This window comes from Balaenoptera borealis, assembly GCF_965194805.1.
Source record: "Balaenoptera borealis genome assembly, chromosome: 17".
NCBI classification, from domain to species: domain Eukaryota; kingdom Metazoa; phylum Chordata; class Mammalia; order Artiodactyla; family Balaenopteridae; genus Balaenoptera; species Balaenoptera borealis.
The window spans coordinates 38108878-38127723 of NC_138876.1; the positions used below are offsets into that span (position 1 = coordinate 38108878).

The following is an 18846-nucleotide window of genomic DNA, read 5'->3' on the forward strand; positions in this document are numbered from 1 at the left end:
CCAAACTGCACATATTTAAGATGGACATTTGATGTTTTGACATACATACATGCCCATGAAACTATCACCACAACCGAGATAACTTACGCATTTCCCTCAGATGTTTCCTCAAGACACTTTCTAATTCATTCTTTCCTACTCCCTCTGACCCCAAATAATCGTTAATCTCCTGTCAAGATAAATTAGTTTGCATTTTCTAGAATTTCACATAAATGGAATCATACAGTTGTGTTCTTTTTGGTCTGGCTTCTTTCATTCCTCATAATTATTTTTAGATTCATCCATGTTCATGTGTATGTCAACAGTTTGTTCTTTTTTACTGTAGAGTAGTATTTCATTATATGGACATACCACAATTTATTTGTCTATTCACCTGCTGGCAGGATTTGAGTTGTTTCCGGTTTGGGGCTATCACAAATAAAGCAGCTATGAACATTCATGAACAAGTCTTGGTGTAGACATATGCTTTCTTTCTTTTTTTTTTTTTAATATTTATTTATTTATTTATTTGGCTGCATCTGGTCTTAGTTGCGGCATGCAGGATCTTCATTGGGGCATGTAGGATCTTTAGTTGCAGCATGAGGGATCTTTTAGTAGAGGCATGAAGGATCTTTAGTTGTGGCATGCGAACTCTTACTTGCAGCATGTGGGATCTAGTTCCCTGACCAGGGATCGAACCCGGGACCCCTGCACTGGGAGCATGGAGTCTTATCCACTGGACCACAAGGGAAGTCCCATAGACATATGCTTTCATTTTGAGTAAACATTTAGGAGTAGAATGGCTGGGTTGTATGGTAGATGTATTAATTTCTTAAACATTCCCACCAGCAGTTTATGAGAGTTCCAGTTGCTCCACATCCTTACCAACACTTGGTAATTTTAGCCCTTCTGGTAAGTACATAGTGGTTATTTCATTGTGGTTTTATTTTGCATTTCCCTCATGACTAATGCTGTTGGGTATATTTTCATATGCTTATTTTCCATCTCTATATTTTCTTTAATGGAGTGTCTGGTCAAATCTTTTGCCCATTTTTATTAGGCTGTTTGTCTCCTCACTAAGTTTGAAGAGTTCTTTAAATGTTCTAAATACAAATCCTTTGTTGGATATCCATTTTGCAAATATTTTTTCCCAGTCTGTGGCTTGCCTTTTCATTTTAGTAATAGTGCCTTTTGAAGAACAAAAGTTTTAATTTTGATGACATTCAATTTATTCATTTTTTATTTTTATAGTTTGTGCTTTTTGTGTGCTCTTTAAGGCATCTTTGCCAAACGCAGGGTCACTAAGATCTTTTCCTATGTTTCCTTCTATAATTTTTATAGTTTTCAATCTTACATTTAAGTTTAAAACCCATTTCAAGTTAATTTTTGTATGTAGTGTGAGGTAAGGGTCAAGTTCCTTTTTTTTTTTTTGCACATGGCAATCCAATTGTTCAGCACCATTTGTTGAAGACATTATCCTTTCCCCCATGAATTGCCTTAGTACCTTTGTTGAAAATACTTTCACCATATATGTGTGGGTCTATTTCTGGACTCTGTTCTGTTCCATTGATCTATACTTCATCTTTACACCAGTACCACACTGTCTTGATTACTGTTGCTTTATAATTGGTATTAAAAATCAGGTGGTTTAAGTCCTTCAACTTTGTGTATCTTTTTCAAAAAGGGCTATTTTAGTTCTTTTCATTTCTACGTATGTTTTAGAATCAGCTTGCCAATTTCTACAAAAAAAGCATGCTAAGATTATGATAGATAATACTGTGATTTATATAGATTAATTTGGAAAGGACAGACATCTTAACAGTATTAAGTCTTCTGATCCATGAATATATCTATTTAGTTAAGTCTTCTTTAATTTCCCTTAGCAATGTTTTGTAGCTTTCATTGTAAAGGTTTTCACATCTTTTGCCAAATTTATCCCTAGGTGGTACATATTTTTGATGCTATTACAAATAGCATTTTAAAATTTAAATTTGTGATTTTCCATTGAAAGTATATAAAAACGGACTTCCTTCATGGTGCAGTGGTTAAGAATCTGCCTGGCAGTGTTATACAGCAGAAACTAACACAACAATGTAAAGCAATTATACTCCAATAAAGATGTTAAAAAAAAAAAGAATCCACCTGCTAATGCAGGGGACACGGGTTCAATCCCTGGTCCGGGAAGATCCCACATGCCGCGGAGCAACTAAGCCTGTGCGCCACAACTACTGAGCCTGCATGCCACAACTACTGAAGTCCGCGTGCCTAGAGCCCACGCATTGCAACTACTGAGCCTGCGTGCTGCAACTACTGAAGGTTGCGCACCTAGAACCCATGCTCCCCAACAGGAGAAGCCACTGCAATGAGAAGTCCACGCACTGCAACGGAGTAGCCCCCGCTCGCCGCAACTAGAGAAAGCCTCTGCACAGCAAAGAAGACCCAAAGCAGCCAAAACAAAACAAAAAACAAAAAAACAAATGAATGGCAAAGAAAAAAAGAGGGAAGGAGGACATACAGAGTAAAAGAGACTCAGTTTAAAAGAAAAAAGAAAGTATATAAAAAATAATTGATTTTTGTATATTGACCTTGTACCCTGCATCCTTGGTAAACTCACTTAATAGTTCTAGAACTTTTCTGTAAATTCTGTTGGAGATGTTGCCTGTTAATAAAGACGGGTTTTGTTTGTTTGTTTGTTTGTTTTACTTAATCATATTTTTTGTATAGAGTTTTCCATTTTTAATATTTGGTTAAACAAAAAAACATCTTTTATAAACAAACCCAGCACAAGGCCAACAAAAAGTCTAGGGTTGCCCCTTACTGGGTATCAGGGTCAGGCCTGCTCCCTTTCTTAAAGGAAGTGGGGCTTTTTGCCCTTGGGCATCAGCATAGGTCCCTGTTCCTAAGCACCAGAATTGGTTATGAACAGAGAAACCAGCCCTGAAATGTTTTACTTAATCATTTTGATTTTACATTTGTATTTGTTTTCTCTTATGCTGAAAGTATAGGTACAAAGTGACATTAACATTATATATATTTATTGTATCATATATTTATATGTGTATATGTATAATTTCAAAATAAGAAAACAATTCTATTATTAATGCTAATACTACTGGAAACAGTTAAAGCTCTTTTGTTTTTCGGCTATCCGCCACTTGGAATGTAAAGTCAACATATTCCCTGCCTGTCACTTAAAATAATTCTCTGGGTGATTATGCTAACAACCTCATATACAGTTAGGCTCATTTGCTTCAATTTGTTCTGCAGACAATTCTCCAACACCAATTTGGAGCCCTGTAATTTAATTCAATTCTGACACTAACTACCCAGAGTTAACATCCAGTCTCACAAGGTAAAGTGTAAGGTCCCCAGTAAGACTGCCCTTACTTCAGATACCAGCCTGCAGTGGGGTCCCCAGGCCACCTTCACTTCTGCATAGCCACCTACAATTTTGGGGTCTCCCACAACTCACTCCTTTCAGTAATTTATTAGAAGCACTCACAGAACACAGGAGAGTGCTATACTTAACAATGACCATAATAAAGATGCTTTTAACTCTTCCTTTCCAATCTAGGTTTCATTTCTTACTTTCTTTTTTTCTTCATTATTACAATGGCCAGAACCTGACAGTCCATGCTAAATAGAAGTGGTGAGAGTGGGTATCCTGTTTTGTTCCTCATCTTATAAGGAAAGCATTCAGTCTTTCATCATTAAGTGTGATGTTAGCTGATAGTTTTTTCACTGATGCACTTTATCAGATTGAGGCAGTTCTCTTCATTCCTAGTCTGCTGAGAGACTTTTTTTTTTTTAATAGTAAATGAATGTCAGGTCTTGTCCAGTGCTCTTTCTGTATCTATTGACTTGGATCATATAGTTTCTGCTTTTTAGTATGTTAATGTTTTAAATTTCATTTGAATGTTAAATCATCCTTGAATTCCTGGGATAAATCCCACTTGTTCATGAGGTATTATCCTTTTTATATATTGTGGAATTTTATTGCTAAAAATAATTAAAGATCTTTTGCATGTATTTCATGAGGGATATTTGTGTGGTTTTCTCTTTTTTTTTGGCTGCACCATGCTGCATGCTGGATCTTAGTTCCCTGACCAGGGATCAAACCGGTGCCCCCTGCAATGGAAGCACGGAGTCTTAAACACTGGATCACCAGGGAAGTCCCTGGTTTTCTTTTCTTGTAATGTCTTTTTCTGGATTTGGTATTAGGATAATGCTGGCCTTATAGAATAAGTTGAAAAGTGCTCCTTCCTCTACTGTTTTCTGGAAGAATTTGTGTAAAATTGGTATTTGTTCTTCCTCAAATGGTAGAATTTGGTAGAATTTACCAGTTAAGCCAACTAGCCCTGGAATTTTCTTTGTGGGAAGGTTTACAAGTACAAATTCAATTTCTTTTAATAGATAGAGGCCTATTCAGATTACCTATTTCTCCTTGAGTTAATTTTAGGAGTTTGTGAATCCAACAACACATAAAAAAGATCATACACCATGACCAAGTTGGCTTCATCTCAGGATCACAAGGATGTTTCAACATACGCAAATCAATCAGTGTGACACACCACATCAACAAAAGAAAAGACAAAAACCACATGATATCTCAACAGATGCAGAAAAAGCATTTGATAAAATTCAACATCCATTCATGATAAAAGCTCTTACCAAAGTGGGTATACAGGGAACATATCTCAACATAATAAAAGCTATTTATGACTAACCCACAGTCAACATAATACTCAACGGTGAAAAGCTGAAAGCCTTCCAGCTAAAATCTGAAACATGATAAGGATGCCCATTCTCATCACTTCTATTTAACATAGTACTGGAAGTCCTAGCCACAGCAATCATATAAGAAAAAGAAATAAAAGGTATCCAAATTGGAAGGGAAAAGGTAAAATTCTCATTATATGCAGATGACATGATACTATATACAGAAAACCCTAAAAACTCCACACAAAAGCTACTAAAACTGATAAACAAATTCAGCAAGGTAGTAGGGTACAAGATTAACATACAGAAATCGGTTGCATTTCTTTACACTAACAATGACATATCAGAAAGGGAAAGTAAAGAAACAATCCCTTGGGGACTTCCCTGGTGGTGCAGTGGATAAGACTCCATGCTCCCAATGCAGGGGGCCCGGGTTCGATCTCTGGTCAGGGAACTAGATCCAACATGCATGCCACAACTAAGGAGCTGGCGAGCTGCAACTGAAGAGCCCATATGCTGCAACTAAGGAGCCGGCAAGCCGCAACTAAGGAGCCCGTGAGCCGCAACTAAGGAGCCTGCCTGCTGCAACTAAGACCTGGTGCAACCAAATAAATAAATAAATATTAAAAAAAAGAAAGAAACAATCCTTTTTTTTTTGAAACAATCCCTTTTAAAATTACATCAAAAAAGAAAAAATACTTAGAATAAACCTGACCAAGGAGGTGAAAGATTTATATGCTGAGAACTATAAAACATTGATAAAGGAAACTGAAGATGATTTTAAAAAATGGGGGGGGGCTTCCCTGGTGGCGCAGTGGTTGAGAATCTGCCTGCCAATGCAGGGGACACGGGTTCGAGCCCTGGTCTGGGAAGATCCCACATGCCGTGGAGCGACTGGGCCCATGAGCCACAATTGCTGAGCCTGCACGTCTGGAGCCTGTGCTCCGCAACAAGAGAGGCCGCGATAGTGAGAGACCCGCGCACCGCGATGAAGAGTGGCCCCCACTTGCCACAACTGGAGAAAGCCCTCGCACAGAAACGAAGACCTAACGCAGCCAAAAATAAATAAATAAATAAATTTATTTATTTAAAAAAATCAGGTAATTTTATGGTATAGTATAAAAAAATGGTACAAGGTTTTTGGAAAATAATTTTGTAATATACATCAAAAGCCTTAAAAATGTCAATAGCCTTTGACTCAATAAATTTCCTTTCATGTTTTGTTCCTAAGAAAATGATCAGAAATGCAAAGATTTATATGCAAGAACATTTATCACAATACAATTTGAACAGCCAAAAAAAGTGCTGAACAAACTGTGATACATATATATGATAGGATATTACGCAGACATTAAAATGTTTTTGATAAAGTTTAAATGACAGGTGAAAATGCTCATGATTTAATGTTATACTCCATGATCTCAACTCTATAAAAATATACACATATGCATTAAAAAGAAAGACCAGGGCTTCCCTGGTGGCGCAGTGCTTGAGAATCTTTCTGCCAATGCAGGGAACACGGGTTCGAGCCCTGGTCTGGGAAGAACCCACACGCCGCGGAGCAGCTGGGCCCGTGAGCCACAGTACTGAGCCTGCGCGTCTGGAGCCTGTGCTCCGCAACAAGAGAGGCCGCGATAATGAGAGGCCCGCGCACCGCGATGAAGAGTGGCCCCCGCTTGCCACAACTAGAGAAAGCCCTCGCACAGAAACAAAGACCCAACACAGCCATAAATAAATAAATAAAATTCAAAAAAAAAAAAGAAAAAAGAAAGACCAAGAGAAATGTAGCAAATCAATATTAACAATGGTTATTGCTGGGTGATAAGATTACAGATCATTTCATTTTATACAATTTTATTTCTATACTATCCAGTTTTCTACAATAAGTCTACATTACTTTTGTAATTAGAAAAGGTGTTAAAAATAAATATACACATACATAATTGTGAGACTAGTTGCCATGGAAAATGGCAGAAATAAAATAGAAAAAAGAACGGTGTGGGAGGTGCCCAGTAATTTGGAGAAGAAAATAATCAGGGAACATTGCTAGGAACAATATGTATAGCTTCTGATGTCTATACCTGACACACAAGATATAGGCAAACAAACAAAGCCTGTTTGGGAGCTCAGCATAGGGGAGTGACCATGAGCTCCCAGGGATCACTGGAATTTGGGGAGATGATAGGAAGCGAATGTATGACTGTGGAGAGGGCAAGCTGTATGAACTGTGGACCACAACAACACCTGCCTCACCATCTCTCACTCTAATCTAGTCATATGGACTTTCTTGCTGTCCCTCAACACTGCCAGGCATCACAGTTTCTGCCTCAGGGCCTTTGCACCAGTGCTGTTTCCTCTACTTCAAAAGTTTCCTCCTTCCCTCATCTGCTTCAAGTTTTTGACCAAATGTCACTTTCTTGTTGAGACTTGTAATCCTTTGTTACCCTGCTCCAATAGAATGTACGCTCCGTAAGTACAAGAGGTTCTTGGTCTGTTTTATTTACCACTGCATTCCCAGTATCTACAAAAGTATCTGGCACATAGTAGGCGATCAACAGGTATTTGTTGAATAAATAAATGGTTACTAGTATTACTCTTAATGGAGTGTTTTGTGAAAGTTTAGATGTGTAAACACTGCCCACTAAGAACCAACAAGGAGTCACTAAGAAAAGAAGACAGCTCGTGAACCCTCCTTGATGCTTCTGGCCAGGCTGTTTAAACACTTCCCTCCAGGAGGATCTCAGCTCAAACATTCGGCCAGTTATGAACTCAACCAATGATTCTTTCATCCAGCACACATTTCTCCATCCGGTCTATGGGGCATGGGGATCTCTTTAGCAAATTGATGGAATGTCTGTTAGAATCTAGAGAGTTGCTCCCACATTTTCCATGCCTGGCTAGTCTACTGAATGAAATAAAATTATTCTGATATGACTCATTCTTAGTGAACAAGAAAATGTGAGAAGCTTAATGTGTCCTGTTGGTCTCAAAGTGCAAGGAAGTAGTGATCAGCTCAGTGTAAGGAATCACTTTCTAAGAGTCAGAGCTGTACAAAGTGAAACGCACTGCAGGGGGTGTAGTGAGTGTCCTGTCAGTAGGGGTGTTCAAGTGGAGGCTGGATGACGACACAGTGAGGATATTGTAGGATGGGTGGTTGGGCTAGAAGTAGGTTGAACTTGGAGGTCTCTTTCAACTGAGAGTCTTTTTTTAAAGAAAACACATTTATTTTCTTTTCCATTATCGTTTATCACAGGATATTGAATATAGTTCCCTGTGCTATACAGCAGGTCCTTGTTGTTTATCCATTCTATATATAATAGTTTGCATCTGCTAATCCCAAACTCTCAATCCACCCTTCCCCAACCCTCCCTCCCCCTTGGCAACCACAAGTCTGTTCTCTATGTCTGTGAGTCTGTTTCCATTTCGCAGATAAGTTCATTTGTGTCATATTTTAGATTCCACATATAAGTGATACCGTATGGTATTTGTCTTTCTCTTTCTGACTTACTTCACTTAGTATGATAATCTCTAGGTCCTTCCGTGCAACTGCAAATGACATTATTTCATTCTTTTTTATGGCTAAGTAATACTCCATTGTATAAATGTACCACATCTTCTTTATCCATTCATCTGTCAATGGACATTTAGGTTGTTTCCGTGTCTTGCCTATTGTGAATAGTGCTGCTATGAACATAGGGGTAACTTTTTAAATTATAGTTTTGTTTGGATATATGCCCAGGAGTGGGATTGCTGGATCATATGGCAACTCTATTTTTACCAACTGAGAGTCTTTGATTCATGCACACAGGTCTTACGAAAGCAAGTGGCATATTGCAGGCTGTAAGAAGATACTGGGGCTCAGCAGGTTAACAACAAGCTGGCCAGGAAACCCAAAGACTGACACATTCTAGTTCGTCTATCGCTGATGCAGTAAAAAATTATTTCCTATGTCTGTGTTTCATTTTTAATGCAAGTATAAATATTCATTTGGTACTTTGTGAAAGCACTCCTATTTGAAAAATAAGGATAGAAATGTCAACCAAGTTATCAATGGAGGCTGAAAAATAATGAGTATAACGATCTCAAAGCCAGTAAGTAATAAACAGCAAGATGTAAAATACGATGTTGACAACTGCCTTTACTCAACATTACAGGTGTTAGATGATTAAGCATTAGACATGGAACCCACAGTCTTCTTGATACCAAAGACACAAATCCCTATCTATCTCCTGAAAAGACCTTGAGCATCTGAGAATGTTCTCGTGCCAGCTCAGGAGTAATGGTGTCTATGGACCTCTAAAAATCTTGTCCCCATAAGATTCAGCAATTCCACTTCTAAGTATATGCCCAAGAGCTGAAAGCAGGGACTTGAACAGATACATGTACACCCATGCTCATAGCAGCATTGTTCATAATAACCAAGAGGTGGAAGCAACACAAGAGGATGAATAAATAAAATGCGGTGTATACATACATGGAATATTATTCAGCCTTAAAGAGGAAGGAAATTGTGACACATGCTACATCATGCATGAACCTTGAGGACATTATGCTAAGTGAAATAAGCCAATCACAGAAGGACAAATATTGTATGATTCCACTTGCACGAGGTACCTAGAGTAGCCAAATTCATAGAGACAGAAAGTAGAATGGTGGTTGCCAGGGGTGGTGGGGAAGAAAGGGGAGGCGGGAATTATTATTTAATGGGTACAGAGTTTCAGTTTAGGGAGATGAAAAAGTTCTGCAGCTGGATGGTGGTGATGGTTGTACAACAGCATGGGTGTACTTAATGCCACTGAACTGCACACTTAAAAATGGTTACAATGGAAAATTTTATATTATGTATAGTTTACCACAGTAAAAAAAAAAAAAGTCTTGCCAATATTTTACAAATTGATGGCACCTGCATATTTCTACCCTTCTCCCCTCTAGAAAATATTCAGATGGATTTGTATGGGATGCTTTAGAGTAAAGAACTGAACACTACTTACATATTTTAATTATATGATTTGTTCAGGAACATAAAGCTCTATTATGTACATTTTGGCTTAATCATAAATTAATCGTGCTTGGTATATTACATTGACAAGTCTATATTTTTTAGACAATAATTGCACACTTACTAATTGGATTAGCTTTCAAATATACTTTTGGTTAAAAATAGAGACTCAGGGGCTTCCCTGGTGGTGCAGTGGTTAAGAATCTGCCTGCCAATGCAGGGGACACGGGTTCGAGCCCTGGTCCGGGAAGATCCCACATGCCATGGAGCAGCTAAGCCCGTGTGCCACAACTACTGAGCCTGTGCTCTAGAGCCCGTGAGCCACAACTACTGAGCCCTCGTGCCTAGAGCCTGTGCTCCTCAACAAGAGAAGCCACCGCAATGAGAAGCCCGTGCACCGCAACGAAGAGTAGCCCCTCTCACGGCAACTAAAGAAAGCCCGCACGCAGCAGCGAAGACCCAAGGAAGCCATAAATAAATAAATTTATAAAAAAAAAAAAATAGAGACTCAAATTTAAGGAACTGAGTTTCTTTTATTTCATTTTCTGCAAGTTGATGAGGAATGGGAAAAAATTGTTTTAAATCTCTCAACATCACAGCAGCAGCCAGGCTCTGGCTTGGCTGGAAGCTGATGTGATATCTCATTAATTAAAAACAGGATCCCTGCCTTGATTCTGAGCTTTCACCTCCATCCTGTGTTTCTGTCCTCTTAACTGGTCCCTATTTCTCAGTTTGTGGTCCTGTTTTTGTCAGAGATCTGGAGCATTCCCAAGTGCCTTGGTTCTTACAACTGAACTGCCTTATTCCCTACTCTCACAGCCTTCCAAGTCCTCCCGGGGTGGGTTTCTATTCTCTTGCCAGCCCCCTCCCCAGGTCTGGCTCCCTGCCCTGTCCCCAAGCATAGCAGGAAGGGGACCCTTCTAGGGGACTCATCTCCCGGAGGCTGATTGCCCAGTACTCTTCTCTGCCCACACATTGGGGGGGCCCACTTCTGGGTCTTGACCCCAACAGGGCCCAGAGACAGCTGAACCGCCAGGCTCCGTGCCTAGCTGGTGAGACCTCACAGCTGGACCAGTCCCTCCCCGGACTTTCAGCCGGAACTCCTCTCCCAGGTCCCCTGCACAGCACTATCGACTTCTAGGGTCTCCTTGTTTGTACTGTCCTGGGGCTTGTCACTCTCCACATCCCGTGAGATTCTGGACAGGTGACATGTTGATGGTGAGGCTCTGGGAACAGGGGCTGGAGGGTGAGGTCAGGCGACCCCAGCCAGGGCAGGAGTGCTACAGAGGCAGGAAGGAGACTGGAGAAGATACATGTGTCCCTCCGGGCCTCGTCCCAGGGCGGCAGCCGCATCCCCACCTCTTCTCGTCCAGCTGGCCTCCTCCTTCCCTTAACGCCTGCCATGAGTCTTGTCTGTGTCACCCTGGGAGCCTTTGGTCGTATAACACCTTGCAGGTGACTGAGCTGCTCTCGGTGGCTTGTGTTCCCAAGTGGCCTCCAGCGGAAGTCTTGAATTTTGAATTTTTTAGGCACTATTAAACTTACCCCGGGCACGTGGTATATGCTCAATAGATCCCAAGTTAAAGTCTTTTTTTTAAAATTAATTAATTAATTAATTTATTTTTTGGCTGTGTTGGGTCTTTGTTTCTGCGCGAGGGCTTTCTCCAGTTGTGGCGAGCGGGGGCCACTCTTCATCGCAGTGCGCGGGCCTCTCACTATCGCGGCCTCTCTTGTTGCGGAGCACAGGCTCCAGACGCGCAGGCTCAGTAGTTGTGGCGCACGGGCTTAGTTGCTCCGCGGCATGTGGGATCTTCCCAGACCAGGGCTCGAACCCGTGTCCCCTGCATTGGCAGGCAGACTCTCAACCACTGCGCCAGCAGGGGAGCCCCAAGTTAAAGTCTTTTTGAAGCCAGTGTCATCCCTTCAAGAATTTGCTTGGCACCAGGCCACGTGCTAAATGGTTCAGATGAATTCTCTCATTTAGTCTTCAAGACAACACTATGGAGTAGGCGGTATTATCTCCCTTATTACAGTCGAGGCAACTGAGGCATAACTTGCCCAAGATCATCCGGCAAAAACGCAGATGAACTGGGATTTGAACTGCCCTCGGCGGCATGTGGGCTCCCCTTTGATGGACAGAACTGACTCATCAGCCCAGCAGCTGCAACTCCCCAAACGCTACCCCAGCCCAGGCCGCTGGCTCATAGCTCAGAATATTCAGAAAGGAAGGGAGACTAGGAACAGAACAGCCCATTCACTCTTTCTCTTATTTGTTCAATAAGCAACTGTAGGCCAGTTGTGGAGATGGGTCTGCCTGGCTGATATTTTTGCACATTTTTCCTCCTCCTGGCCACCTACATCTCACTCTGCTTTACCTGGTGAAGGATGGCTCTGCCTTCAAGACTCAGCCGAGATATCTCCTCCAGGAAGGACCTGGCCTTATTCATTGCTATTGGCATGTGGTTTGGGGTCCAAAAATGTATGTTTTGACTTCCTGTGCCCCTTACAGTTTTATCCTCCACCCCTGCCTCTAGCTCTGGTGCTTATAACCTGTTGATATGCAGGGACTGAAAAGCAAGTTGATGTTTCAGGAGTTTTGGGGGGATGCTTTTTAAAAACTATGCAGGCATATCCTGCTTTACATAATAGATGTAGTTAGAAAGGTTGTGGGTACATGAACTTTTTATGAATTGAAATCCTGTTTTCTCACTGACGGACGTTTCAGAGGTGACTTTATTCTAAGTTGCTATTAAATGTCACTTTTTAAAAATGCTGGGCCCCAATACTTTAAAAACAAACTTTCTCAAGTGAACCTTTCTATAGGATGATAATTATCCATACACAATCCCTTAAGTGCTCTGACGTATCTTTACATTTAAAAGGATGTTTTTGGAATCCTTTTACAAAACGAACGGCCACCGTCAGTTTATAAATTGTTATGGTCAGATTTGGGGAGCTCAAATTAATTCTGATGTGGATCGTATAGTTAAAATCAAATAGAACGAAATAGCTCAAACAAAAACTGAGCAGTTCGCTGCAAAATGCCCTGCACCAACTCCTCCCCCACCCAGGGGCAACCACAGTCAACTCCTTTTGGCTCAAAGATTTTCCTTTACTTGTGTGAAGTCAGAGCTGCAGCCCACAAGCCACAAAGCTTCAGTGAAAGTATTTCTTAAGCCCTGTTAACACTGGTGGGCACAGGCAGGCTGAGCCAGCATGAAGTAAGATGGTCTGATTGTCAACACGCTCTGTAGATGCTGGGGGAACACTCCGACATGTGGTCTCTGATCAAAGATACATACTGTTGTCAGATGCTGTGAAGGGTGACACTGAGATAGAGCGGGCTACGGTCTTAGGACAAGTTAAGAAAGGCCTGACAAAGGAGGAATAGGGCAGAAGGTAAAAGGCCCCCTAACCCCAGCACATAATCCTGTGCTACTCTGTGCTTGGAAGATTTCCTCAGCTACAGGGCTTATAGCAGTTGCATCAAAAAATGTGTGTGTATGTGTGTAACTTACTTGTGCATGTTTTCTTATCTGGGTTAAGAGCAAATCCTTTAGGGCACCGGCAAAAGTAGGAGCTGTCGGTATTTACACACTCATGTTCACATCCGTGGTTTTCTGAGGCACAGTAGTCCACAGCTGTAAAGATTAAAACACAGAGTTTAAGTAGAAACACAAACAGAGGTAAAGGGCATGGTAGAATGGAAACATACTTATAACAAATATAAGTAAGGATTAATATTTTTGCCCCCAGAAGAGGATGGATAAATAAATACGCATCTAAAACCTCCCTTCTGAAAAAAAAAATCAGGTGTCTGGATCAGACAATTCATATCAGAAGATACTAAAGAACTTACAGGACTTCCCTGGTGGCGCAGTGGTTAAGAATCCGCCTGCCAGCACTATTTACAATAGCCAGGACATGGAAGCAACCTAAGTGTCCACCGACAGATGAATGGATAAAGAAGATGTGGCACATATATACAATGGAATATTACTCAGCCATAAAAAGAAACGAAATTGAGTTATTTGTAGTGAGGTGGATGGACCTAGAGTCTGTCATACAGAGTGAAGTAAGTCAGAAAGAGAAAAACAAATACCGTATGCTAACACATATATATGGAATCTAAAAAAAAGGTCTGAAGAACCTAGGGGCAGGACAGGAATAAAGACGCAGGGGTAGAGAATGGACTTGAGGACACGGGGAGGGGGAAGGGTAAGCTGGGATGAAGTGAGAGAGTGGCATGGACATATATACACTCCCAAATGTAAAATAGATAGCTAGTGGGAAGCAGACGCATAGCATAGGGAGATCAGCTCGGTGCTCTGTAACCACCTAGAGGGGTGGGATAGGGAGGGTGGGAGGGAGACACAAGAGGGAGGGGATATGGGGATATATGTATATGTATAGTTGATTCACTTTGTTATACAGCAGAAACTAACACAACAATGTAAAGCAATTATACTTCAATAAAGATGTTAAAAAAAAAAGAATCTGCCCGCCAATGCAGGGCACACGGGTCCAAACCCTGGTCTGGGAAGATTCCCCCATGTCGTGAAGCAACTAAGCCCGTGCGCCACAAATATTGAGCCTGCACTTTAGAGCCCGCAAGCCACAACTACTGAGCCCACGTGCCACAACTACTGAAGCCCACGCGCCTAGAGCCTGTGCTCCACAACAAGAGAAGCCACCACAATGAGAATCCCGCGCACCAAAACGAAGAGTAGTCCCCGCTCGCCGCAACTAGAGAAAGCCCGCGTGCAGCAACGAAGACCCAACGCAGCCAAAAATTAATTAATTAATTAATTAATTAATTTTAAAAAAATCCAATGGTGGCAAGGCAGCATGGAAACAGAGTCCAATTATTAATAGTGGGTGGTATTATGAACTGATAAAAATTCTTCTGGAAGGACATTTGACAATATTCACTCTGGAAATGTGGCCCCAAGAAGTAATTGAAAAAAAGGAGGGGGCTTCCCTGGTGGCACAGTGGTTGAGAGTCTGCCTGCCAATGCAGGGGACACGGGTTCGTGCCCTGGTCTGGGAAGATCCCACATACCGCGGAGCAGCTAGGCCCGTGAGCCACAATTGCTGAGCCTGCGCGTCTGGAGCCTGTGCCCCGCAACAAGAGAGGCCGCGATAGTGAGAGGCCCGCGCACCGCGATGAGGAGTGGCCCCCACTTGCCGCAGCTGGAGGAAGCCCTCGCACAGAAGCGAAGACCCAACACAGCCCAAAATAAATAAATAAATAATTCCCAAAAGAACTGAATGTTAAAAAAAAAAAAAAGAATAAAAATATAAAAAAAAAAAAAGAAAAGAAAAAAAGGAGGAAATTAACTATACAGAATAAGCTATTTGTAGCAGCATTATTTACAGTGACCAAAAAATTAGGAAAATAAGATGAACATTTAATGAGGATAAATGGTTTAGTAATTTACGAGAAAATGTACTGGCCTGTTTCTCACTAATCCTACAAATATTCACTGAGCACCTACTCTGGGCCTGGCCCTCTTTTAGGTGCTAAGGATGGAACAAATAACAAAACAGACAAAAACTCCAGTCCTAGAGAAGCTTCCATTTGGATGGTGGTGGTAGATAAAAAAGAAAATAAACAAGTAAAGAACACAGTCTCTTAGAAGGTGGAGAGTGCTCTGGAGAAAATACAAGGCACAAAGGCGTAGAGACCGTGGCGGGGTGGGAGAGAGTGAGGGTGTGATGTAACAGCAGTGGTCAGGAAGGTGGCAGTTGGGCAGAGTCTTGAATGAGGCATGAGCCCTGTGGATATCTGGGAGCGAGCATCGCGGGCAAAGGGAACAACAGCAGGTGCAAAGGCCCAGAGGTGGGAATATGCCTGGTGAGCTGGAGGATCAGCAAAGAGGCCAGAGTGGCTGCAGCAGAGAGGGGTGAGAGATGAGAACAAGTGCAGATCAGGAGGGACCGTAGGGTCACTGCCAGGACTTTGGCTTTTTTTAAAAAATAAATTTATTTATTTATTTATTTTTGGCTGCGTTGAGTCTTCATTGCTGCACACGGGCTTTCTCTAGTTGCGGCGAGCGGGGGCTACTCTTCGTTGTGGTGCGCGGGCTTCTCATGGCAGTAGCTTCTCTTGTTGCGGAACACAGGCTCTAGCCATGCGGGCTTCAGTAGTTGTGGCACGTGGGCTCAGTAGTTGTGGCTCGTGGGCTCTAGAGCGCAGGCTCAGTAGCTGTGGCGCACGGGCTTAGTTGCTCTGCGGCATGTGCGATCTTCCCAGACCAGGGCTCAAACCCATGTCCCCTGCATTGGTAGGCGGATTCTTAACCACTGTGCCACCAGGGAAGCCCAGGACTTTGGCTTTTACTCTGAGTGATTAGGGAGTCTCTGGAAGGTTCTGAACAAAGGAATCAAGAATAGACCATAGCAGGCAAATGTGACAGTAGAAAACCAGCTAGGAGGCTAGTACAATAATCCCAGTGAGGAATTGGAGGGGCGGGGGGAGGTCAACCAGAACAGTGCAGGAAGGAGGTGGGGCGGAGAGAGAGGGGTTGTCCTCTGGGTTGAATTGTGTCCCCCTAAAAAGATACCTGTGCCTGTGAACTTATTTGGAAATAGGGTCTTTGCAAATACAATCAAGGTAAGATGAGGTCATTAGTCTGGGGCCTAATCCAATATGACTGGTGTCCTTATAGGAAGAGAAGAATGCCACGTGAAGACAGATGAGAGTGATGCAGCTGTAAGCTGAGGAGTGCCGAGGACCAACACCCACCGTCAGAAGCAAGGAAGGATTCTCCCCTACAAGTTTCAGAGGGGGCATGGTCCTGCCAGCACCTTGATGTCAGACTTCCAGCCCCCAGAGCTAGGAGGCAATACATTTCTGCTGTTTTCAGTCACCTGGTTTGTGGTTCTTTGTTGTGGCAGCCCTAGAGAACTGTCAGTAATACACCAGGTTGAAAGTGGGGTCAGTAAGATTCCTGTCAGATTAGAGGTGAGGTGAGGGAAAAAGGGAGGGATTAAGGCGGACTCAGGGATGGGGAAGGTGCAGGTTTTGCAGGGAACGATCAGGAGTTCCATTTGGGGCAGTAGGTAGTTATAAACATTATAATTCTAACATAACTGTAAATAGGAAGACGATTACGATTTGGTGAAAGAAGTAGATCTGAAAGTTGTATATTTACAGTGATTATATCCAGGTAAAATATGGCTCTAAGGCAAAACCTGAAAATTAGAAATAAAAATGCTTGCTGTGTAGGCAAGGTAGTAGGATTAAGGATGATATTTTTTTTTCCTTAAAAAATGTTTCCCTCTATATAATGATTTAGGATATCTGAATATCAAAACTTTGCAAATAATAACAAGGAAATGGAATCTGCAAATCAATACACACATGCACAATTTAAAAAAGCAAAACCACGCACTGAGAAGATATTACATACTTAACACAGTAATCAAAAGATGCAAGGGGAAAAGCTAAAGATTTTTAAAGGGTAATAACATGTGTTGTGTTTATTCTTTTGCTCCCAGGCTTCATTAAGTTTCTGTTAAGTTATTGTTTTTTTGTAACTTCACTCCCTAAAGAGTTCTAATAGCGCCTGATATTTGTGATTTTAATACGCAAGCAATTTTGGTGGGAACAGTGCATTCATACAGTCTTAGGATCTGAATATCATGGGCATTAGCCAGTTCCTGGAGTTGAGTCAAAATATAAATTTTGAGCTAGCACCAGATCCTTCTAAAAGTTAATGTCTCATCTTTCAAGAACCAATGTATCAGGACTTCCCTGGTGGCCCAGTGGTTAAGAGGACCACGCTCCCAGTGCAGGTGGCCTGGGTTCGATCCCTGATCGGGGAGCTAGATCCCACATGCTGCAACTAAGAACCCACATGCCGCAACTAAGAACCCACATGCCGCAACTAAAAGATCCCGCATGTGGCAACGAAGACCTCACACACGGCAACGAAGATCCCACGTGCTGCAACTCAGACCCGGTGCAGCCAAATAAATAAATATTAAAAAAAAAAAAAAAAGAATCACTGTATCATTAAACAAATAACCGGGGACACTGAGGGCACAGATAAAGGATACCAAGCCAGCCCTGGCACGTGCCCCAGGCCACATGTCACAGGAGTGGGCCTTGCTGTAGCCCACGCTAACCTGTATTAGCAGGAGACACTCCCCATCCGCAACCTCCTTGTGCTGGGCCTGAGCTGCCATCTTGAAAATCTCCCAACCCCTGATATGGGTGTCTGCTGTCAGTCAGCTGCACCCACCTCAGGCCACCCACTCGTTAGTATCCCTTCCAAACAGAAGAGCTGCTAATCTACCTGACATCCACGTTCCACGCCCCTGACAGCACCACGATGATGAGTGGGCAGGTCACTGTACCTAAAAGGCCGAAACTCAAGACTCTGCCTCTCTCTCGAACTTCCTCTTACACACCATGGGGTATAATCTCTGTGCCCAGCCGTCTCTGTCCCTCAGAGAGACACTGACCCCATATTAGACTGGGGAGAGGCTAGAAACTTTGCTTAGGCCTAAAGTCTAAGCCACATACTCCAATCTCACCTTTTTTTCCAGAACGCTCTAGAACACAATATCCAATACTGGATCAGGTGTTAATAAAGTTGCACAGAAGCAGCTCTTTTCATTGACCTCCACTCAACCAACTTCCGATAAATCACTGCTTTTCATGCTCTCTGAAAATATGGGACCTGATGCCCAGAACACGCTAAATGCTCAAGGTTACTGGAACCCCTGTGCTTTCGAATACCTTCTCTTGTTGGCTGGCTGCATGCTTATTCTTTCTTTCTTTCTTTATTTTTGGCTGTGTTGGGTCTTCATTGCTGCACGCAGGCTTTCTCTAGTTGCAGCGAGCAGGGGCTACTCTTCGTTGCGGCACGTGGGCTTCTCATTGCGGTCGCTTCTCTTGTTGCAGAGCACGGGCTCTAGGCGCGCGGGCTTCAGTAGTTGTGGCACGTGGGCTCAGTAGTTGTGGCTTGTGGGCTCTAGAGCGCCGGCTCAGTAGTTGTGGCGCACGGGCTTCGTTGCTCCACGGCATGTGGGATCTTCCCGGACCAGGGCTCGAACCCATGTCCCCTGCATTGGCAGGCAGATTCTTAACCACTGTGCCACCAGGGAAGCCCAAAGTCTTGAAATTCTTGCCCCAATTT

General features: G+C 42.5%; 1 protein-coding gene across 5 annotated transcripts in view; it reads right to left on the bottom strand.

Annotated features, from left to right (window-relative positions):
• The window catches only part of MATN2 (matrilin 2), a 161428-nt gene that overhangs the window by 40782 nt on the left and 101800 nt on the right, over positions 1-18846 (bottom strand). For all 5 annotated transcript variants that reach the window (XM_082364257.1, XM_082364256.1, XM_082364258.1 and 2 more), the window contains exon 6: positions 13216-13338. In XM_082364257.1, coding sequence (XP_082220383.1) covers positions 13216-13338 — 123 coding nt within the window. The remainder of the gene's footprint in view (positions 1-13215; positions 13339-18846) is intronic.